The 23359-nt window shown below is 40.9% G+C and overlaps 1 protein-coding gene across 2 annotated transcripts; it reads left to right on the top strand.

Moving 5' to 3' along the window:
- The first annotated feature begins 2920 nt into the window (after positions 1-2920).
- UNC93A (unc-93 homolog A) lies at positions 2921-21371 on the top strand. Of its 2 annotated transcripts, XM_074538652.1 has the most exons (8): positions 2921-3138; positions 6405-6586; positions 7379-7608; positions 10633-10762; positions 13096-13300; positions 14439-14574; positions 16114-16245; positions 20601-21371. In XM_074538652.1, exons 1-8 carry the CDS (start codon positions 3052-3054, stop codon positions 20864-20866), a joined length of 1368 nt encoding a protein of 455 aa, XP_074394753.1. In that variant the 5' UTR covers positions 2921-3051; the 3' UTR covers positions 20867-21371. The 2 variants fall into 2 exon arrangements, with proteins under 2 accessions (XP_074394753.1, XP_074394754.1); XM_074538653.1 differs by lacking the exon at positions 10633-10762 and having other exon boundaries at positions 13092-13300.
- The last annotated feature ends 1988 nt before the right edge of the window (positions 21372-23359 follow it).

Raw genomic sequence — 23359 nt, 5'->3', positions numbered from 1 at the left:
GGTTCCTCCAGAGAAAGACAGAGAACAGCAGCAGATAGGGTTCAGACAGAAGTGGCATACTCATGTCCATGCAGCTATGCATGCAGAGGGAATCCTGGGAGAACACATGAAAGGACAGCATCTCTGGATGCTTTGCATGGTAGGAGAGAAGTATTTGAAAGGGGACATGGGAAATACAGGAAATTTGTAAATGAGACCTGAAATACTGAAGAAGGTGAGGTCTTCAAATATTCATAGACAAAGAGGAGATACTTAGAGTTCTTGAGCCTTTGACACTACAAAAATTGTTTTGCTCCAACTTTGTGGGCAAAATATATTGGCAACTGATTGGCAACTCCCTTACAACTTCCTTCCTAGAAGAAATCAGTTTTTCTTGCTTGATCTGTTCAGTTCACTGTTCCCTCACTTTCAGATTGTGACCTTCTCTCAAGATGTAGCAGGAAATATTTTCCAATGGCCCAGTCAGAAATGGCTGGGCTCTGCAAGACACATGACATTTATTCACTCCTGCTTCAAATCCAAAATGAGCAAGGCACAAACACAGGTGAGGGAGGAGGAGAATAAGGAAGTAACATGGCCAGGCTTTCACAGCAAGAGAGGAAATGCTGTGTAGGCAGTCAGCCTTTCTACAGATAGATTCAAGGGGAACAGAGTACCACCAAGGAAATAACCAATTAAAAACCTCCTAAGACAGAAAATCCCATGATGAGTGTCCTGGGTGTTGTGGGGCTTTCTTCTATTATAGTTAAAATTACTGCCTAAACAATAAATTTGACTAGAGTAAATAGGGAAATGATAATTATGAAGCACAAAAACCTCCAAAGATTAGCCTCTGGTGCTATAATCTTTTGTGCAGAGACTGCCCTCATTTACCCTGAGAAAATAAACAGGTGAAAACAAATGTAATCACCTGTGGGAGTGAGTAATGAATTTAACCAGCCTCTTCCTTGTCCAGTGTTTATGATCGTGCTCTGCAAGTAGTTTTCATTTGGTGGTTGCAGTCTTCTGTGTGAAACCTAATCCCCAAATACAGCTCATGCTCCTGAGGCTCACTTAATCTTGGGCTGGCAGAAAGAATGAAAGAAGTGTCAAGGGTGATACACAGCAGGCCTGCTGGAGCTTTAGCTGCCTGGTACCAAAGGAAAAGATCCTTGGCCTTATCAGATCCCTTTGGTAAAGGCTCTGCACATTCCTAAGGAGGGGCTTGGGACCAGTCAGTTGGATAACCCAAAGCCCTGGGCAAGGGATGTGGAACAGGCTGAACGCCTTTGATCAGTGGAAAGAAGAGAAAAAAAGCCCTACACACACAAATTACCACTATCCCCCATATGCTCTCCAATACCATGATGCTGAGAAGATGTGATGAATTAGGAGTCAGGAATTCCTCCAGAACTGAAGTGCTGAACCTGTCCAACACTGCATTTTGAAAATGGTGTCCAGTTAATAATGATGTTTTTTAAGCTTTCATGTTATTACTGCTAATGTCAAGACAGAGAACTAAAATAAATAGTGTTCTTTGCACTATTCCTGGTTCTTACCTGTGCTGGAGTGGGTGATAATTGTGCTTTGGTTTGGGATAAGCATTATTCTTACATATTCTCAATATTTTTTCAGTTGTTTTAGACCTGTGACTGCAAATTCCTAGAATATTGCAGACCTTTTCTAAGCGGTCCAAAACAGAAACAAGCATGTTATCACCAGGTGTAAATTTCTTCTGAAATACTGTCATGTGAAAATTGCAAGGATCCATAAACCTGAAAAGATGGGGGAAAGTAGCACCAGTTTGGTCTAAGCTCCTTGTAGAGGCTTAAAACCACTGCCAAACAAGAGCAGCATTATGATCTCACTCAAGGAGTTTGCATGCTGAGCATAGTAGCCTGTAAAATAAAAAGCCATTATCTAGACTTGCAACATAGAAGTACCAGTAACAATAGAGAATTAAAAGATTATGTTTTCTGCATTATTTCATTTGAGAAGATTATAAGGCAAAAGAAGAAAATGAAAAGGCACATACTGCAATGTTCTCCAAAACAGAAACTGGCTGTGACCTCTTAAATGTTTTGAATGAATTTATGCATTAAATCTTCCTCCCCTTTTATCTGTGAATGTCCCTGTGGGAAGCAAAATTGTGCCATCTAGTGGGATTTATACCAAGTCGTAGCTGTGCTTTCCCAAAGGACACTGTGGACACCCTACAGTCCTGTTCACATCATAGCATGGAGGCTTTTGGATTCCCCTTTGCCCCCAAGTTCAAATCCCTCCTCTGCCACAGATGTAGGAAGGGTCCATTCACCCTGGCGGTCTTAGGGCCAGAGAAGGGAAGGGGAACTTGCTTTTCCAGTTATCTGTTCAATCCACCTTTGGTTTTTTTGGCTTCTGCATTGATGAGAAAGATGGGGGAAAATAATTTTAATGAGTACAATTTGGTAAACTTGAGGGACCAAAGCCCCAGGGTTCCCCATGAATGAAGGGTGTCCCATTTGCCAAGCAGCCACCAGCTTTGGGAATCTGTGCTGCCCAGTTATGGAGTGGTGTATGCAGACAGAGCTGTAGCACTATCTCATTTCCTAGCATGTTTTTGTAACCATAGTTAAGCAAGAGGCTTGGTATAGAATTCAGTGCAGCTTTTAATCTTTGTCCCTTATGGACTTGTGTATCTTTATGACAGAAAGTGATTTCACAGCTTGCAATTTTTTTCTTCTGTGCTGATCATAGTGGAGAGCCATATAATATATTACTTCAATACTCAAATAGGTGCAAGAGTTGCAAGAGACTCATATACCTCTGTAAAAAAACATGATAGGTGGCCTTGGGACTGCTGTCTATTGCCTGAGTAACAAGTGAATGAGTAACAACAAGTTTTCAGTATTACTTAAAAGTAAAGTTCACTGGTCAGTCTTCAAATAATTAGCAACTCTCTTCTCTACAAACACAGAAAAAAGTGACCTTTTCCAACAAGGCATAAGCCGTTTTTCTCCAACTCAAATCATCCCCTGGAATAATTGGATCAGTTTTGCCCACCGGCAGACCTTTTGTCGTCTATGAATCAACATGGAAAGGAATCTTAAGAATGTTTTGGTCATTTCTTTCGGATTTTTACTTCTCTTTACTGCTTACTCAGGACTCCAGAGCCTACAGGTAAGAGGGGCACCTCCCATCGGCTATCAGGACAGCTGGGCTGGAAGGGCATCGGGCCAACTGGTAGTGTGAAACACATCAATCTTTCCATGCTGTCTCTGAGGAAGGCATGCACAGTTTTTTTATAAGGTGGGTTAGAACATTAACTTGCTGCAGGTTAATATTCTTTACCCAGATCTGCAGCATTTACTAAATATTTCATTCTAGTATTTCTCAAATAGCTTGCATACTTGTGTCACGCTACTACTCTAGATCCACAAAATTTGTTTCAATGGAAACAGAAAACAAAATTAACCTGAGATGACTTTTCTCCAAAAAAGATATTGCCAAATGGAAAACAATTCAGTTTCTGGAAAGGATCTGTTTTGAATGTTTCTAAATTGCTAAGATTTTATAATCATTATTATTGTACAGCAACGGGAAATAATCAAAAATGATGTCCAAACCATTAAATAGTTCAAGTATAAAATAATACAGTAATTTCTAGGCTCATGATATAACATAATAGTAAAAAAATATTTTTTAATAAAGCAATTGTGACTTTACTGGCATTAACATCTTAAAACATAGTAGCAGAGATGGGTTTCTAGAATAACTTGAATACTCAGGTTGCCATTAGATCTCACTTGCTCATCCAAAATAAAAGACTGAGGGTTTCTGTTGCTGTCTATGAATGCTTCTGAGTAGATAAACACAAGGAGAAACTTTTCAGCCTAAAAGGCTCTGCTGATCTATTGGCTGATAAATGAATAGAAGACATTGACAAGCAACTTTAGGCAAACTATTAACGTATGATCACGATCAACTGTATTGAATTTTCCAACAGGAGTGGGAATCTCCATGCCTTAAGGGTGGAACTTGATACATTACATGATGAACTTGTTTGCAATAATGACAGCTTGACCTCATTTCAGGAAGAGTCTGTCCTTGTTCTGTACATCTCTCTTCTCTCCTTGAACAGCTTTTCTTTGCTGGCATTGTCAGATTCTGAACTCAGGGCTGTTCTGCAAAAACAGAGCCAAAACTTGATGGAGGTATTATGAGCTGGGGAGACTGATGAGGCAGGGGAAGATAAACTCTTGAAGCTGCAAGTCAGTCCCACCATCTGAAACAGTTGGTTAGAGCTTGGTGCTGATAACAGCAAGGTTGTGGGTTCAGTGCTCATACAGGCATTTACTTCAGAGTGGGACTTGATGATCCTATGCGTCCCTTCCAACTGAGAATAATCTGTGAACCTATGCACCTCTAACTGGAATTTTAAACATTTTCATCATTCATTTCAATATTTTACTACCCAGACCCCCCCAACAACATCAAAAACAAAAACCCACAAAAAACCCCAAAAACAAACAAACAAACAAAAACAAAAAACAAAACCAAACCAAACCAAAACAAAAAAGCCCAAACCAAAACAAAACCAAAAAAACCCAGACAGTAAAATACATATGATTGTGGAACCCTGGCTTTTAATTTTTGGAAGTTGTACCTGACAAAACCAGGCATGTGATAGTTTAAAAATAAGACCTCTGAGATCAGGAAGCCTCTTTGCCTGTTTACAAAACAACCATTGCAATTCTCAAATGCCTTGGCCCTGCTCTAACAGAGACTGTCCTCACCTCACTGTCCTGTACCTGGCTATCTCCAAGTGAGCTGCATGACTGCCACCAGGGTCCTGCATGGCCAGACTGCACAGCCACTGCAGGCTTGGGAAGTGTTCCTTGAAGCCACCGACAACTTAATACCCCTACAGTGCTCTCCAGTGCCAGCCCCTCAGCATCCAGTCCCCCTTCCAAAATCATGCTGAAGCATATCACCAATTAATGAAAACAATCAGGAAAACATTGTTAAGCAGCAAAGAATTGCAGGATGGTTTGGCTGGAAAGGACCTTAAAGATCATCTCGTTCCAACTCTCCACCATGGATACGGACACTTTCCACTAAACCAGGTTGCTCAAAGCTCCATCCAGTCTGGGCCTGAACATCTCTAAGGATGGAGTATCCACAGATTCTCTGGGCAACCTCCTCCAATGCCTCACCACCCTCACAGTAAAGATTTTCTTTCTAATATCTACCCTAAATCTTTTAGTTTAATACTGTTGCCCTTTCTTGGCCTATGACTATCTGCCCTAGTGAAAAGTCACATTCTTACTTTTTAAGGCCCCCTTTGGGTACTGAAAGGCTGCAATGAGGTCTTCCTGGAGTCTTCTCTTCTCCTGGCTGAACAATCCCAACTCTCTCAGCCTGTCTAGGAGAGGTGGTCCATCACTCTGATCATCTTCATGGCCCTCCTCTCCAATAGGTGCATGTCCTTCCTGTGCCAGGGACCCCAAAACTGGATGCAGGGCTTCAGATGGGGACTCACCAGAGCAAAGTAGAGGGGGACATCACTTCCCTTGCCCTGCTGGTCACGCTAAGTTTGATGCAGCTTCTGGGCTGTAGCACACACTGTTGCTCTTGTCCAGGTTCTCAGGCACAGAATTTTCAAGTCCTCCCCTGCAAGGTTACTCTCAGTGACTTCTTCTCCCAGTCTGTACTCATGTCTGGGATTGCCTTGACCCAGGGGTAGCACCTTGAATTTGGACTTGTTGATCCTCATTGGGTTCACATGGACCCATTTTTCAGGCTTGTCCGGGTCTCCCAAACTGATCTTCTCATTTCAACTTTCAGAGCATCAAGACAAGAGGATAACTATTTTGAGCATAAAACTATAAAACCTGTTTAGATCAGTAAAATGCTATTCCTTCTTTGTGAAAATGTGGGTGAATCAATCACTTCCAACTACTAAGGGCCACTGTGGAGCCCAGTAGGATATTTGGACCTTGGCCTCTGAAAATCTTAGAAATTTTCACACCTGTAGTTTAAAGCAAAGAATCTCCCACTATTGCTGTGCCAGCCCTTGCAGTGCAGATCTGAGAATATTCCTGCTTGAGACAACAAATGAGGGCCAAGAAAAGAGGTTATCTTTCATTCAACTTGCTTTCAAAGAGAAAATCTAACAATTAACATGAAATAATCTAAAGAATGACTTACCAAAGCTTTGAATCCGGGCAATCCTCACCTAGTTTTGTATACTGTTTTCATAAATGGTCTAACATTTTGAAGAAATTTCCAAGTCCAAAATCAGTCTGTTTTGGGGAAATGAGACAGCAATACCCAGCCCCAGATGCTATGTCTGTTTATTTCTGCCCAAAGCCATTCTCTGTACACTCTCTAGTAATATGTACCTGTGGTAAAATTTGTCTCAATGGCTGTTTTTGTCCCTGCAGAGCAGTCTTAATGCAGAAGAAGGCCTGGGGGTTGCTTCCCTAAGTGTTCTGTATGCTGCACTCACCTTATCATCCATGTTCCTGCCTCCCATCATCATCAAGAAGCTGGGCTGCAAGTGGACCATCGCAGTCTCTATGTGCTGCTACGTCGCCTACTCCTTAGGGAACTTCTATGCTAGCTGGTAGGATTTAAATACTTTAACCCTCTCTGTTGTGTTCAAACAAAATAAGTAAGGACAAAGTTCTTTCTTCTTTTTCTTCTCAATTTTCCTGATTAACTCTGTGTTGCAGAGTAGAAAGTTGGATGCCAAAGGTGCTACTTGGAACAAATCGAGATAAATAGATTCAGTTTTTGGTGGACCAGAGAGGTGAACATGTGCAAAGAGTCAGAATGAATACATCTGTCTACTCACCTGATATCGCTTCTCATGTTTGTAGCAGAGATTCCCCTTTGGGGGAAAAAAAATCAGGAGTTTCATTTGAAAGTCAAAAGACTTTTAGGGTTGTTTTTGAAAAGGTTGAAGGAGGACAATCTTCCAGCCAGTAGGTCTGGGAGGAGAGGACCACAGGAGAAGCCTAATGCCTGCCTAGCTCTTTCTAAAGGTGGATGACCAACTTCTGCTCTCCAGTGACAAGGGTTGCAACTGTGTAGAGGAAAGTTGTCAATATCCATCTTCTGAAGTGCATGTACAATTTAGTTCTCAGTTTAACATAGTTTAACTTGTGAGAAGTTATGGCACATGAGCACAGACCCAGTCAGCCTTGCCTAGGCCTGGTCCCCGCCCAGACCTGCCTATGCTTGCACGGCCCAAACTTCACAAGGCTGGCCTTCTCTTGATTCCATGTAACAGATTCATTGTATCATAAAAAGGATAAATCTATTTCTTTGATGTCTGTTTTTGCTGTTGGATCTTTGGGCAAATGATTATTATGCTAATGGCAACAGCTATGCTAAATAAAGTGTTCTTTGGCAGGTACACACTTATCCCTACCTCTATGATCCTGGGCTTAGGAGGAGCACCACTCTGGTCTGCCAAATGCACTTACCTCACTATTGCTGGCACTTTGTATGCTGAGAAAGCAGGAAAAAGTGCTAAAGACATTATCAACCAATACTTTGGGATCTTCTTTCTGGTGTTTCAGACTTCCGGCGTATGGGGAAATCTTATCTCATCCTTGATACTTAGCCAATCTTCCAACGAAGGTAAAATGTATTTAAAATTTTGGCACTTCTTTCTATAAACATCAACTAGGTCTAGATAGATGAGAGTAAATTTCTGCAGCTGAGCTTTCATAGTCAGTGGAAACAGACACTTCAGATGAGAGTTAGCCCATCTGAGGATAGATGTCTGAAATAGATGAGGTAAATTTCTCATTTGAAATTTGAAAGTGTCTATTTTCTATCAAAAATCAACCGTAAAGAGAGTTCAGACAAATAGCTAAAAAATAGAACTCTACTGAATTCTGTTTGAATTCTGCTCCTGGATTGCAAAGCATAGATAGGCTGCAGGCAGTGACAGTCCTTCACGTCTGACTTCTATTAAAAGTGGTTTAAAACAAAAGACAAAATACTGAACCAACCTTTTTGCTTGTAGTATTGGGTTGGTTTGCTGTTATGCATTCAAAATTAGTCAGACTGGTTGCTGGGCTTGCTGAAAATGAATGCTCTACAGAGCTGTCAAGAAGAAATAGCAGTAGCTGTTGGCAGGAGCCAGCATGCCAGGCCTCCTCTGCTGTATTTCAGGCTCAGACAGCAGATGCCAATGTAGCTTGAAGAAATCACTCAGCAGCAGTGCCTTCATTTCCCATGCATGTAATTGGTGTCAATTTTAAAAGGGTAGTTGTGAAGATAAATTAATATTTGGATGCCACCTTACAGATACAAAATGCTGCGGTGTCTTATCATTTCAGTCTCCTGCATATTCCACATCCTGTCAAAATCCAAACAGGGCTGTTCTCCAGACATGGAGAGAATTTTCCATATACACTGCTATTATGAGCAGCAAGAAGTTACCTCTTTCCTGTCTCAGTTAAGCAGTATGTCCTCTGAAGAGCTCTGAAATAGCTACTAGGTTAAAGCTAAATGTCAGGAAGATGGCATCAGGTTTTAATCTTTGAATCCTTGGATTTATGGCAAAGTAGTTGCCACAAGGTGTGATACTTAACTAGAATCATCCTTCCTTTAAACCTGAATCACTGTAGGTGAAGCACCATTAAAGCAGAATGCTGGCAGACCTTTTCAAGTGCAGTGGAGCCCTGCTGACCTGATTCCAGAGCCACATGATATCTCAGGGGGGAATATTTCTTTTCTGATTTCACTTGCAGGGTAGAAGCAGTGGTGCAGCTGTGGGGTCTGTACAGACTGCAGCCATTTGACTGTCCTCTGCCTCTCAGCACACATAATTTTAACAAGACAAATAAAATACTGGTGTTTTTTTGGTCTTGTTTTACTTTTGAGGATGTTCCTCCAAATTGAAAAGGTACTTATTTTTTTATCTATTACATGGAATCTCAGAAAAATCTGTGTTCCTGTGAACAACTCTCAAAGCCAAAGGCTTTGCACATCTTCATGACAGTGATGAGCAGTTATAACATAAATTTCTCTACTGTGCCTTCTCAGTGGCACACAGCTTTAATCTAGAGGGAACTTCTTTGCTGGGGTGAGGGGGTAAGAATCTCCATGCAATTCTTTTTCTCTCCACTGAGGCTTGTGCAAAGGCATCCATTCATATTTTTATGTACTTCAAATGTATAATTTCGCTGAGCAGTAGGAAAGATACAGCCTGTATCTGGAGAATCAAAATGGATAAAATCCAGACATGTACCTACTCTAGATGTATTGCCTGCATCACTGCATCCAGACACAGCAAGGCAAAGTTACACCATATACCAGAACCAAAGACAGTAATCGGTGTAAATTACAAGAGTCATCCTTCCTCACTCAACAATATTAGTTTTAATTCAAAAGAAACAATGCAAACCCTGCCTTGCACTTGCATATGACTAATTACATGTGCAGCTTCATCTTCAGATGATGCAGGAACCAATAAAAAACTTGTTTTACACATTTCCACCCTTCATTCATGTGACTCACCTTTTGCATATGGCAATTTTGCTGAAGGTCTGTTTGTCTATTTTTTGCTGAACGTCTGTAGTAGTGCTGACTATAATAAGGTAATGATTTTCTTTACATTACTACATTTTATTTTATGTTAAACCTAAAGTTGTTTATGAAGTTGGTTAGACAGCTGATTCACATCACAGCAGCTTTGATAGGAAGCAATGAGGAAAAACACACTAGAAGTAGTTACACAATAAGCTTAATTGAAAAATTATGGATCAGCTCTTCCTTAAGGAATCAGCCAAGGTACAGCTGTATTGCCCTTTATAGTGCTTGGACCACAGACAAATTCTGCAGTGAAAGCACTAAAATTATAGCGTGGGGTTAGGATTATCCTCTTCCAGGAGGCAGTTTATTCAGGCTTACACTTTGGGTTAGCTTTTATTCTTTACCAAGAGAGTACTGGAGGAAGTGGGCACATTGTGCTGGTGACAGTGTGTGAGTACATGTGTGCTTGTGGCTGTGACGTATGCCCTGCACAAAAGTGATAAGACCTTTGCACAAAGCAAAGGTCTTACTGCAAACCCTGCTGAACTGTTAGTTTCAACTCTGTTCTTAGAAAGTCATAAAGGCAGTAGTAAAATAATAAAGTCAGGAATAGCAGGCTACTTGGAGGACTGCAATACTGTGTAATAATAATTTGAATTTATATTAAAAAAATGTTTTGAGGTGGTTTCTATTCCTGTAACATATACAGAAATTATCTGGAGATGAAAATGCAAGGCAGCTGTAAGAACTGAAGTCCATCAGTCCTTTGCTAGTGTAAACTTAAAGGCCTATCTCTTGAAGTATTATGATTAAGAGGTAAAAATCTATACTCAAACTTTGAATACTGCAAATTGAGCTTGGATTCAGATTTCAGCTCTAACTTTAGTCCCTGTCCTCATGTAACCATTAATTCAGTGTTTGGTGTCTCCTTTGTTTCTCTTAAACCAAAATTTGTGTGTGTTAAATGGGGATTCTGAAGTTAAATATCTCTAATCAGGAAAGACTTGGAACCAGGAGCAATCACTAAGCGCTGGATTCCTTACATTCTCATATCCTTGCACATAGTGTGGACTGAGCTGATCTCTTCACTGACCTGCCTTTCATTTGGTTCTCAATTAGGGGAGATCTCAGAAGAAGACCTGGAATGCTGTGGAGCATATGACTGCCTGACTGATACCACTAACAGCACTGGCTCAGAAAGACCCTCTGACTCCTTAATCTACACACTGTTAGGGGTCTATACTGGTGAGTGATCCACACAACCTTTAATCACTATCACTGATGGAGAGCCTAGTACTGGTGGAATCTAGCATGGCTTTGCAGATGAAGATTCTGACTTTCTCCTTCAATCTAATTTGCCAAAGGAAAATGAAATATGTGAGAGCTATAAACAACTCCTTCCTAAATAGTTCTAATGCTTTATGCCAGAGCTGTATCATTTTTATCTAAAGGAGAAAGATATTCTTTACATTTTTCACCTGGAATAAAGCTGAAGCCCAGTGTGGTAACCCAAATGCAGCCAGGCAAATTGGCATGTCTCCCATTTAGTAACTACTGCTGCTATAGACCTTCCTTGCACAAGACTAGAAAAGAATTAAATACAGGAAAGCTGATGCCATTAAAAGAGAAAATAGATGTGCAAGGATTAACTGAGTGAGGAAAGTTCTGAAAAGTATCCCACTCAAAAGAAGTTATTTCCTGGATAAAGGAAAGTATCTGGTAAGGCAGTGTGCGCCTTAGCTCTGTCAAAATATTTTCACTGTCTCTGAGCATAGATGTAGTCTCTGTGCTGAGACAGAAGCACAGAATTTGCCATACACTCCAACAGAGTGTATGTGATCCAGGCAGGGCCAGGTCTCAGTGCACAGGGACATTGCAGAAAACTCTTCCTCTGTCCCCATCCTCCATTCCTAATTGGTGGGAAAGTGCAAAAGATATGCCCCCACTTCCAGAATGTACTGCAGCTGATGACTTTCTGCTCAAGGCATGTTTGTCTGTAAAGTTTAAATTTAAATTTGATGACTAACATATACAGCATTTCCTTAGGCTTTGTGAATGCAAAGTGAATGCAACCCTGCTTCCTCCTGACCCTGCGTCACCAGGGTTTCGTTTTTCTTTGAAGCTCTTAATAAAAGAGATGTCTTTTCTTACCTCTAGGGAGAGTAACTGGCTAAATATTTCATTCACAGACATTTTTAAAATGTGTCCTCTATTTGGTGGCTGAATGCTTGTTTTGCCCAGCTTGGGGGGAGAAAATAATGGATAACTCTTCTGCTGTTTTGCTTTCTCAAGGACTGTGAACGTTTCTATTTATGGTCATACTAACTCCTATTAAGCCATGCCATTGTCTCCCATACTTGCTCTTGATTCATTTAACATATTTGTTATATATATTTTTCCTGAAAATGTGGATGTTCTGCTCTCATCCATTCAAGTCCAGCATTAGTCTTTAAGTAATAATAAACACTCTGGCAGAACCAATAATGACTTGAATCACAAAGGATTTACAGCTCAGCCACCGTAGGGAACCAGGACGCTGGAGAAATTTTAGGAGACATGGATGAAAAATAATAAGCAACAAAAAAATGCGGCAACTTATTGTAAATCTGCTGATGTATTTGGATATTAAAAGTTCACAGTAGAGACAATATCCATGAACATATTTAGGAGCACATTAAATAAGCAAAGTGGGTGGAAAGAGGTGTCCAGTTCTCATCTTACTCTGTACTGTAGTTCTTTCCATGGATGGAATTCTAGTCAGCATAAGTGAGGAAACATTATCATGCCCTGCATCCATAATGAAGCAATCAGTTGTGAATCTATGGTTATGAGGCATGGTTGACTTCTTGATAACATGAAAAAAATTGTTTTGATTCACTACACAAGCAATAAATCTAGACTGATACATACATGATCATTTTCTGATTAACTACTCCATATATTCTTTTATATCCTGTTTCTGCTTGGAAATTATAGGTTTGAAGCTGTAACTTCCATCTTTTCAAGTTAACTAGAGCTGCTCACTATCATCTTCAAAACAGCATATATTCCATACTCAAAGCATGGTTCTGAGCCAAAAAAAAAAAAAAAAAAAAAAGAGGCACAACATATACCGGGTTTCAAGACAGCATTTATTTTTCTTTCCATGTATTTGAAAGAAGAGCCCCACTAGCCATGAAAACCTTGGCACTGGAAGTGAGTACTCCTCTCTCTGGTTGATTTAAAGCCTTCTGATAGCTCCCGAGGGAGGGAGCTGTTTCTGGCCAGCTCCCATGGCCGTGGCCCTGGGCTGCCCTGGCAGGGTGAGCCGTCACCCTCTGCGGCCGGCGGCTGTCACACAGCCCAGTACAGCTGAGCTCAGGGGATTTGCCAGTGCACAGCTGTATGCAGAAGATGTGAATGTCTTGTTTATACAGAAATGGCCTTTACACTGAAGCGGAATCTGAGGCAGCTGCCAAAATATCCCACAGAGAGCTAAGCACCAAGTCAGAGCAGTAACAGCAGCAAGCAACTTCCCATCATTCTTTCAGCATTCCTCAGTTTTTCATGAACTTTTTGTTTTGCTTTTTTTTTTGCAGCTAGTGGTGTTCTAGCTGTGTTGCTGGTTATTATATTTCTGGACCAGATCAAATCTGACCAAGCAGAGACTGAGAAAGAAAAAACACCTTTTTGGTCTACGTTCCTAGCAACTTTACGGCATCTTAAAGATAAAAGACAGTGTCTTCTAATCCCTCTGACAATGTACAGTGGGTTTGAACAGGCATTTCTTAGTGGGGACTTCTCAAAGGTATGCATGTAAATGAAAATATATTTCTGATTTTTTTGTGCTGTTGCATCTTATTATTACATCTGATCAATATTTACTTGTCAAATGAAGATATTTTAATGACGATTTGTGGATTGCAAAATTGCAAAATTGTGGACTGCTCGCTTCTACATGAATGACCTCTGAGTGACATCTTCAAACAGAGTAAATATGTCCCTTGGAATAGCCTCAAAAATAATGCAGTAGAGAGCTTAACTCACCAGTGGAGGCCGCAGCAGAGAGCTACAGGTTCAAACTCTTCACCTTGTTGTAAATAACAAACTGGGAGAAAAGCCAGAAGCCAGCAAAGCTTTCATATCTTCCTTCCTCTTCTGGTTTCCCTAGAGTTTGTATAAATGCAAGTCAGCACACATTCCACATATTTTATTTTGACAACCTTTATGGTAAGAGGGCAAGGCCTCAGCATGGCTGGCTGAAAGCCCTCTCCAGTCACTCCTGCAGCAGGTCCAGAGCCTGACAGACTGAAGGGATTCAAACCACCTCTGCTCCTCCAGTTTCTCAGCAAACCTCGACATGCAGCAGGTGTGTTCTCCTGGCATTTGTTGAGGAAGCCTCAAAAGAAAAAGGGCAACCTTCCTGAGCTGCTTCTTTCATGCTCAAGGCTTTCAAACCTTGCATATAAATCAGATGGAACGGTGCACTTGTTGCTGTGCTGGAACAGATTGAAAGGGGCACTCCATAGCAACCTCCACTGGCTATATGCTCTTATAGAAGAGGTCCTCTTATTTTTTGGGAGCTGCTCTGTCATGACCATAGTGTCAATCATCAATTTTCTTCTCTTGGGCTACCATGGGAAGGGCAGAAAATTCTTAATGCTACTTCCAGGAGTTTTATTTGTACAGCAAGCAGTGCTCAGATTTGTTCTGCTTGTTATTGCCCAGTTTGCATGGCATCAGTCTGATTGGGAAATGGGGAAGCAAAGTTGCCCCTGAAGGCCAGCTATGTCAATGCAGCAGAGACTTGTATGCAAAATCTCTAACACTGCTCTTTTTATCTCATCCATGCTGGCTATTTACCAAACACTCAGGCTAAGATTCCTGAACTTTAGTTGTTTATTTTTATCAAAGAAAATGTGACACCACTATCCCTTGTCTTCCAGAGTTTTGTGACCTGTGCCCTGGGGATACAGTATGTTGGCTATATGATGATCTGCTTTGCAGGTATAAATTCCCTCTGCTCTCTGCTCTTTGGAAGGATCTCCCAGTTCACGGGTAGAAAACTTCTATTTGCATTAGGTATGTAGAGATTTCTTGAATGACTGATCACCACATGTAATCAAATCCACTACTCCCTCCTTTGCATGTACAAAGGGATAGCTTGCTGTCAGCTATCAATTAAAACCAAAGTCAGTCTAGAGGCATACTTCACAAACTTCGCTCATGAGAAGAGAGGCAGCTCAGCTCACAGCTAAGCACTGTATTGCTGTCTTTGCCTTACATCGCTTTGCTGGTGATGTAAGTTCAGCCTGCTTTGGAGGGCTCTATCTGTGCAGAAAGTGCCCTATAGCTTTGGTGCTTTATAGCTCTGATGCAGCCAATGAGAAATGATCTTACCATGCAGATGTTGAGACTTGCACTATCAACTATCATAAGTAGGATTTCTCCACTGGGCTGAAACCTCCTCACCCTTATTGCAAACTTGGAAATTTCAGTGAAATTTCAGGAAGATTTTAAAAGTTGGCCTGTTGTCCTTTTTACTACTTGTTCTATATGGAGAAAAGTAGAAGAAAGTAATGTATCAGGCTAGTATAACTTCATAACTTAAGGGCTTGTGCATGGGACAGTAATTTTCATGTTTCCTTGAGAAAAGATTTGCATATTTAAGAACATCTCCCCCTCCAGAGAACATTGTTCTAATGAGTAATGGAGGCATTAAAAAATACCAAGAAATATTTCTTTTGTGGCTCTGTATGCATTATGCATACGGAAGTGGGCTAATACCCTATTTCCACTATGCAATAGTTTGTATTATTGGAAACATCACTGATAGATCAATATGCATCCAGACATTCTAGCCATTTTGCCCACAGGAAATTTTAAACCTGGACAAGGAAGAAGAAATTTAAAGCACTTTCTGCTGTGGTCACTAGTGTATAGATTCTTCTGTCTGTTCTAGGTGCGTGTCTCAGTCTATAAAACTCAGATATTAAAAAAACCCAAAAAACCAAAAACACCTAATAGTAGCAATAAACAGTTAAATCTCCCCCAGAACTGTAGTGTTAGAAATTGAATACCTCTGAACCTCTCAATTCTGTTTAGTGGTCATTTTACTCAGCCTGTGAATGCGCACCTGTGGGGGAAAAAAATCTGTGACTCATTTACAAAACACTTTTCAAAAGAAAGACCCAAAACCACCCTCTAGAAATGCTTAATTGTCCCCTCTGGTCCTAAATGAAAACCTCATTTAAGACAAGGAGAGCCAAAGGATGTTTGCTCCCCCTTCCCACGTGCCTCACATGGTGACTGCAAGCCTTTCAGAAGCTGCTTCTCCTACTCAGTGGTTCCTGTCCTTTGGGCTACAACCATATCAGCGCTGAGGATCTCTCAGCTCAGGACCCTGCTCAGAATTATGAATTAGACACTGTCAAAGGCCTGCATTGTCTTGTGTTTCATGTGATATCGGCTCAGTCAGCACAAAGCTCAATGAACCAGAAAGATTTTAAGATTGCTTTGTGCTTTCGTTGGGGGTAGAATAAAAAAGTGTTGTCTACCACAATCTGTCCCGATTATAATTGCATCTATATTTCTCTTCTTTATTTCCTTCTAAATCAACAGCTGCAGTTCTGAACACAAGCTGTTTAATAACAGTACTGCTCTGGAAACCTGATCCCAAGCAGCTTGCTGTGTTTTTTGTAATCCCTGGTCTTTGGGGTGTATCTGATGCTGTTTGGCAAACACAAACTAATGGTAAGTCCTGATGACAATGAAATGTATTCTCTCAAGATATAAGAGTCTGCATGTTTGAATCTATAAAACAAGGCTGCATAACAATGATAATGGCTTTCAGAGAGCAGCTAAAAAAATGTTAACTCATTGGAAAGCAGAAGAAATAGAACAAGTTGGGAGTAAGAATGCAAAATACTCATTGAACCAAGCTTTCCAAGATGAATAGAGAAGAATACTGCAGAAGATGGTAACAGGTATTCAGAATAAATATTCTGGAGGAGTATAAGTATTTCAAAATAATTTAGAAAATAAGAAGAATTATACATTTAGTCTGTCTTTTGCAATAAAGAAGAGCACTCTGGATAAAAATTAACTCAAAGCTCAGCAACAAAAGAAGAAGAAAATGGTCTGTTAGGAGATATTGGAAAAAACTGTAGGAGAAAACCACGGAAAGCAATATTATGCAGCCAAGTAACTTCATAGAGCTCTGATTTACTTAATTTCAAAACTCGTAATCCAGTGTGATTATGCATAAGCAGGCAATAAAATGCCGCAAGGTCATGGGGCACTTTTCCTTGAAGGAAGAATAAAAAGCTAGGAATCTTTAGCCTGGACAAGAGGTAAGTATGGAAAGCAGTCAGTAAGGTAATTAACTGTATGGAGAAGGAGACCTGAAATTAATGATATCTCCTGAAAGCAGGACTAGTGGCACCAGATAAAGCTATCAGGCAGAAGCCTGTATAGAAATCAAAATGAATAGTATTTCTCACACAATGCAAAAACAAAGTATGGAATTCATTGCCAAAAATTTAAGCTGGAATTACATCACATCATTACAAAATCACTTCAGGGGAAAGTGCTCCTCTGGGCACACATTAGGTTATGTGTCTTGGCCTTCCTTCCTCTGATCCCTTTGGTTGTTTCAGGGCCTTAGAAGATTTCACCCACTAGATAAAGTGTCATGTTCCTCCTGAGGAGCCAGATGGAAAGCATGGCAGTCCATTGCCTGGCACTGATAGTGACTTCCTTTCAAGCACATGTCCCTGCCTCTAGCACAGGGCCAGCCATCCCTCCATCAGCTCCAGCTCATGTCTCCTAGAGGAGAGCTAGTACACACTTCAAGGGACACTCTCTCATCATCTCATATCCTTACCAGAGGCTTGTGCCTTAGGTAAAAATTTTAAATCACTGCTCTTAATTATACTTAGGGCCATGGAAAGAGAACATCAGTGAGGATTTGCTCTCTTAAGCAAAGCTGCTCATTCATTTCCTGCTTCTTCAGCCACGGTCATTCTGACTGCTTTGAAAGTTTATTCCTAACACTTTTGAGAACTCATCTTAGTCTTCTACTGGGATAAAGGACCTGTCCTTTGTCCTGCTTCTGTCTTATCCAGAAAGCCTTGTCCTTGGATACTGTGCTTCTTTCAGAATCACATGGAGTTAGGGATGGAAGGGATGTCTGGACTTCAACTCCCTTGCTCTAGCAAGGCCATCAGGGCACAGCCACTTTCTCAGGACCTTGCCCAGGGACCCTTTGATATTTTCCAGAGAAGGACACTCCACACCCTCTCTGGGCAACCTGGGACAGTACTCAGTCACCCTCATAGTAAAAAAAAGAATCCTGATGTTCAGAGGAAACTACATGTAATTCAATTTATGGCCATCTCCTCTTACCCACTTTTCTTGGACACCACTGAAAAGAGCTGGGCTTTGTACCCCCTCTTCTAGCATTTACATACATTTGAGATGTTCTTGAGGAGCATGTTTCCTCAGTAAGGTCCCTGCACAACTGACAAAAATGCACCTGAGGCCCACATTAGGGGAAAATGGGGTAAGTACAGAGGAGTTGAGTACTAGAGAAGGTGGCTGAGAAGTGACTGTAGAATCCAAACCCCCAGATGAGGCAAAGACAGTGGACAATGCTTCATGCTCACTTGATGGTGAGTGAGCTGTGCAACTATGTGACTGGATTAGTCTCTATTTACAGCACTGTTTCAGGTCATCTCCCTTCCCAGATTCCTGCAAGATACTTGTGAAAATTTCACATTTGTGTGAAAATTTTCACATTTGGAAAACACCCAAATGTTCTTTTTCCTTGCATAGTGGTTCTTTTTTTTTTTTTTTCTTTTTTTTGGTCTGTACCTTACTCAGCTGTTTCACAGCTCCCATTTATAAAATTACACCAAGTTCGCTTTGTCACATTGTCACAGCGAAACATCAAGTGATGACATGAAAGAGATTAATAGAGGGGTGCAGTGACGTTGCCTCACAATGCTACATCCCAGAATAGGATCTTCAGTTTGACATATCCATATATGACTAAATGTCTTCTCCCCTTCAGAAGTTTTATACAGATATGCATCACATGAGAAATTCCCAGCATCAAAGACTATGAGGTAAGACCTCCAAAATAACATTGATTTACAAGGTCTGTGGTCCTTCCTTTGCTGAGCTCCCATGAATGCTGCTTGGGCGCCAGCAGATGTACCAGTGAATACACAAATGGCACAGTGCCACTTAGTTAAGGCATTCTTTGGTTTCCTTTGTGCTCCTGTGGATATTTAATACTCGAGTACCCCCTAGAGGATATGTAGGCTCACAGTGGATGAGTCACTTCATCTTAGAAAGTTTTCCTGACATGTTTGTGTTTGTCTGTGGAGGCTCTCACTTATTTCCAATGAAAGGTACCTCGTTTCAGAGCATGTAGTGCTCTTTTTTATCTAACTTGAGCACAGATGCCGATTCTGCCCACTGACAAAAATTCTACCTCGGGCATAACAATTGTGTAGCACGGAACCATCAGGTGGACTACAGTAAAACCAAGTTCTTTCCAGTTTGTGTCTTTAGAAAGAATATTAGTCTAAAGAGTTTATAAACCCCGACTCAAATAATTTCTAGCAGTCCTGTTATATATCCATGTCTACTAGTACCAGGGGAATGAGTAGGAAAAAAGGCAGTGGAAAAAAAACAGGACAATTTCCATGGAAGTGGACTGTGAAATTTCAGAACTGGCAGTCTCTTCACTCACTCAGCCCAGCAGGTCCTGCTGAAGCTCATCCAGGATGATGAGCTTCATGTACCAAAATAGCATACATGTACCAGTTGAAAACCAGAGAACCTTTCAACATAGAACTGCCATGGTGTTAGAAACCTTCCTAATACCTTTCTAGAAGATAACACTGTGCATATCAGGAAATTAGTATGAACAATTTGTACTTTTTCATTTATTAGGCAAAACTGTGAAGGGTTATCATATCTACACTCCACTGAGCCAGTTTAATGAACTAAGTACATCTTGTGATGCACTTGTCCAGATTTTTCATCATGGCTAAATTGAAACAATTCAGCAAATGTCCTCTTGCTGTCATTAGGACACACAAGCTTTTCATACAGATTAAGTATCTCCCTATTTAACAAAACTGAAGGAGTAGCTAAATCTACTCAGATTTTTCAGAGAACTTTGCATTCCTCTTTGCCTTTTGGCTGAATGGACATATTTCAAACAGATGTGTTCTTAGACATGTGGGTGAAAAGAGTCAAAGTTCATTATATTCTTCTCCTTCCCTCTGCACACACCATGCCTGAGTGAGAGTTAATGTCCTGTTCTTTGACCGCTGGTGCTAGCTCAGCAGCCAGAGGAAAGCAAGCTCTCTGCCCTTCCCTGTGTGCTTCACTAGTCAGACTTGGAGGCTGGAATCCCTCCCTGGATCCCAGTGGTGGATGTGTAACTGACTGAGCTCATTGGGACCTTCCCAACTGCATTAGGATGATCAGTTGAACTGAGTCTCAATGTCAAGTAAGTTTTCCAGTTGCTGCCTGGAAGTTCTGTATGTATCAAGGATATTCTACTTGCTAACCCATCCATGACATGAAAATTTGAAAAACTGGTTGATTAAGAGAGACATGTCTTACCTGCATACTTAATCTGGGCCCATGTTGTGAAAGCTTGCAGGGATTTGGTGTGAGCTTATCAATAGTTATACATAGAGACTCTACAATGTCAACTCCTCCTTTTTCCCCCTACTTATTTGTTCATCAGTGCAAAACCCTTGATTTTTGTGGCTAATAATTTGAAAAAAGAAGTCATGCCATCTTACTTCATTAGGTCACTTTCTTTCTTCCTTATTCGCATTTCTGTTCCCCTTTTCTTCCATGTTCTCTATTTTGTTGTGTTTATTTTGCTAGTTCATTTGTTACAATTCACAGAAGCACAACAAATTTTTTAAGACAAGGCTTGTATTTTCCTTTCTCTGACATTAATGAGGGAGTGTCTGTCTTCCCCATTGTGCTCTATTTATGCCCTTTGCAGAAAATACGTGGTTGCAGATTTAATCTTCACAAGACATGTTTTTCCTTCCTTTCTTCCTTCCTTCCAGCACTTTATGGCATTTTATTTGAGAAAAACAAGGAGGCTGCCTTTGCAAATTACCGTCTCTGGGAATCAGTTGGATTTGTCATCGCCTTTGCTTACAGCACCAAACTGCAAGTCTACATCAAAGCCTCCATTGTACTGTCTGTGCTTGTGCTGTCCATGCTGACCTACGGAGCAGTGGAGTACCTCGAGGCTAAGAGCTCCCCTGGGACACCTGCTGCTACAAAGATGGAAAATGGGGGGCCCCACTCCCAGGAAACACACATGTAATCCAACAGGGATTGGATTGAGTGATGAAGGCAAAGCAAACTGGCCAGGTCCTTACAGGCACGTCTCCAAGGGTTCTCCAGTGTATACTGTATCCAGAAAGACAGTAAAGGAACAGATTTCAAGGGCATTATAATGCAAATATCGCAGGAGTAAAAACCTCCTTTGATATCTCACCTTTATAAGGGAAGATTATGGGACTTTACCCTTTCACGCAGATGACCAACTAATTAATAAAGTCTTAAGAAATGTAAGCAAGATTCCTAAAGTCCTCACCTTTTGTTTCTGTAGATAAGGCCTGGTATATCTTTACAGTCAAACCACATGCAGAATGAAAGAGGCAACTGCAGTTGCTCAGTAGTTTGCAATTAATACACGCCATTTCATGGAACCATTAATTATAAAGATTTATGTTATTTTTAATGCTGCATTCTTTAACAACTGCTGTAAATTACATCAGCCTATAGATTGGCTATATCTGCACACCACAGAATCAGCCAACCACTGAGTCCACCAGCCTGTCTTAGGTCAGCAGACAGCTGTGAGTCTGCATGTCATCCCTCTATCTCAGCACTCTGTGTCTTCTGATTTTCCTGTCTCAACATTTTCTGTCACCACTTACAGCAGCTCCATCCTAAAAGAGATGCATTCTACAAAACAAAATACTTCAGTGGTTATGGCCCACTTTCCCATCCAGGGCCAGAGCTGTTTTCAAGATAAGGAGCCAGGCCATGGGGAACATAAGAGTGCAAGTCACAGAGAAATAGGGAGAAAAGGAGGATGGGCTTACACTGTAATCTACAGAGATTTACACATATCCTGTAGTAGCTCATCTCATTTCAACTTCTCTTTAGTTTTACCCATATTGTTTCTAGATATGGATTTTTGTGGTTTTACTGCAAAGAGAAGAGTGTTACAGTACAGTTACTGTGCAGTGTCCCTGGATCTTAATGAGAGAGCAATGTACAGACCTCACGTTCATTACCGGTAATGACATATTCAAATCCTCTGTGTGAGGCAGACAGCACCAAAGGAATTGCAGACGAATGCTCTTCATGTCCAAGGCTAGTGCTGCCTCTGGAAATAAACCACATGTAGCTAGCTAAGTTGTTGCTTGCCATGGAGATAACATTTGAAACTACTTCCTCTCAGTTACTAACCACAGCAGGAGGATGAGGCACCACATAGTGTGACAACAATAACACAATTTGTGTAACAAAAGTCCCCAAATTGTTATGTCTTTTAAACAGCAACAGACTTCATGCAACTTTACTGTCTTTCTTATATTTCTTGGTCCCAACCATCTGGACTCCCCTTCAGACTTCACTTGTGTTGATTCATGGCTTTTCACATTATGAGCTTTTTTCCAGGTCTCATGCAATAAAGTAAAATTCTTGATGTCCTGCAAAAGAGAAGGTGACAGGTGGACTCCCTCATGTGTGCAGCTTTCTCTTGCACCTTTGCTCTGTCTGCTCAAAGGCATGCTGTTGATCTCTCTGTTGGAAATAAAAAATGGTAAAACTATTGTGGCTGAAGAATCCTGACAGCCTCCTATCTGCCCAGCATGCACAGATGGATATTCCAGGCTGCTGCTGATTTTCACCCCACACTGCTTCCCTCTCATAAAGAAACACAGCATTGGCTTTCATTGCATCTCTGAATCCTCCTCTGATTCTCTTTTACAAAGTGATGTTCAATGGCAAGCAAAGCAAAGAGGAATTCTGAGGTCAACATCATGATGGAAAACTCATCTGTGTGAATGTAATAAATTTTTATTTGTAACCCAACACAGAAACCAGGATCCTGCTACATGAGATCATATACAACCTCAGAACAAAAAGATGACTCCCACCTAGACACTATACAGTGGTTTTTTTTTTTTTTTTTTTTTTTTAATGTAATTTCTCTTTTTACTTCTGTACTGAGTCTCTGAGTCTGGCTGGGATGGAGTTAATTTTCTTTGTGGCAGCCCATATGGTGCTATGTTTCAGATTTTTATAACTAAAACAGTGTTGATAACACACCAGTGTTTTGGCTATTACTGAGTAGTGTTTACTGAACAAGCAGGTTTTCTCTTTTTCTCCACTCTTCCCCCTCAGTGAGTAGGTTGCAGGTGCCCAAGAAGTTGGGAGGTGGAAAAACCAGGACGGCTGAGACAGAGTGATGCCACATAAGCCACGCTCAGCAATAAAATTTTGGGACAGAGAAGCAGGAAAACGGTGTGCTGACCTTGTTAAGAACCTCAGTATCACTGACATTGAATCAGCACAGGAGATAGGACATTGTGGCCTCTGGTTTAAGGAGCTGGTTTTCACTCTTGATTTTTTCACAGGAGTTATGTAGTAATTTCCTGAATGACAGCTCTTCCATTGCACAGGGACCATGGGGAAAACTCTGTTACCTTGGGAATGAAAGCTGCAGCTACAGGCAGCAATGTAATGGACATGCCTTTGCCTGGAACAAGATGAATATAAAGGTGCCCATCAGTCTTGGACA

The sequence above is a fragment of the Zonotrichia albicollis genome, chromosome 3, assembly GCF_047830755.1.
Source record: "Zonotrichia albicollis isolate bZonAlb1 chromosome 3, bZonAlb1.hap1, whole genome shotgun sequence".
Classification (NCBI taxonomy): domain Eukaryota; kingdom Metazoa; phylum Chordata; class Aves; order Passeriformes; family Passerellidae; genus Zonotrichia; species Zonotrichia albicollis.
Note: the sequence above shows the minus strand (reverse complement) of the source record. Positions and strands in the feature narration are given on the sequence as shown.

Coding starts and splice junctions, on each gene's coding strand:
- UNC93A (XM_074538652.1), top strand. CDS start 3,052: ATGGAAAGGAATCTTAAGAATGTTTTGGTCATTTCTTTCGGATTTTTA. Junction 6,587..7,378: donor GGGAACTTCTATGCTAGCTG/GTAGGATTTAAA, acceptor GTTCTTTGGCAG/GTACACACTTATCCCTACCT. Junction 7,609..10,632: donor TAGCCAATCTTCCAACGAAG/GTAAAATGTATT, acceptor GTTCTCAATTAG/GGGAGATCTCAGAAGAAGAC.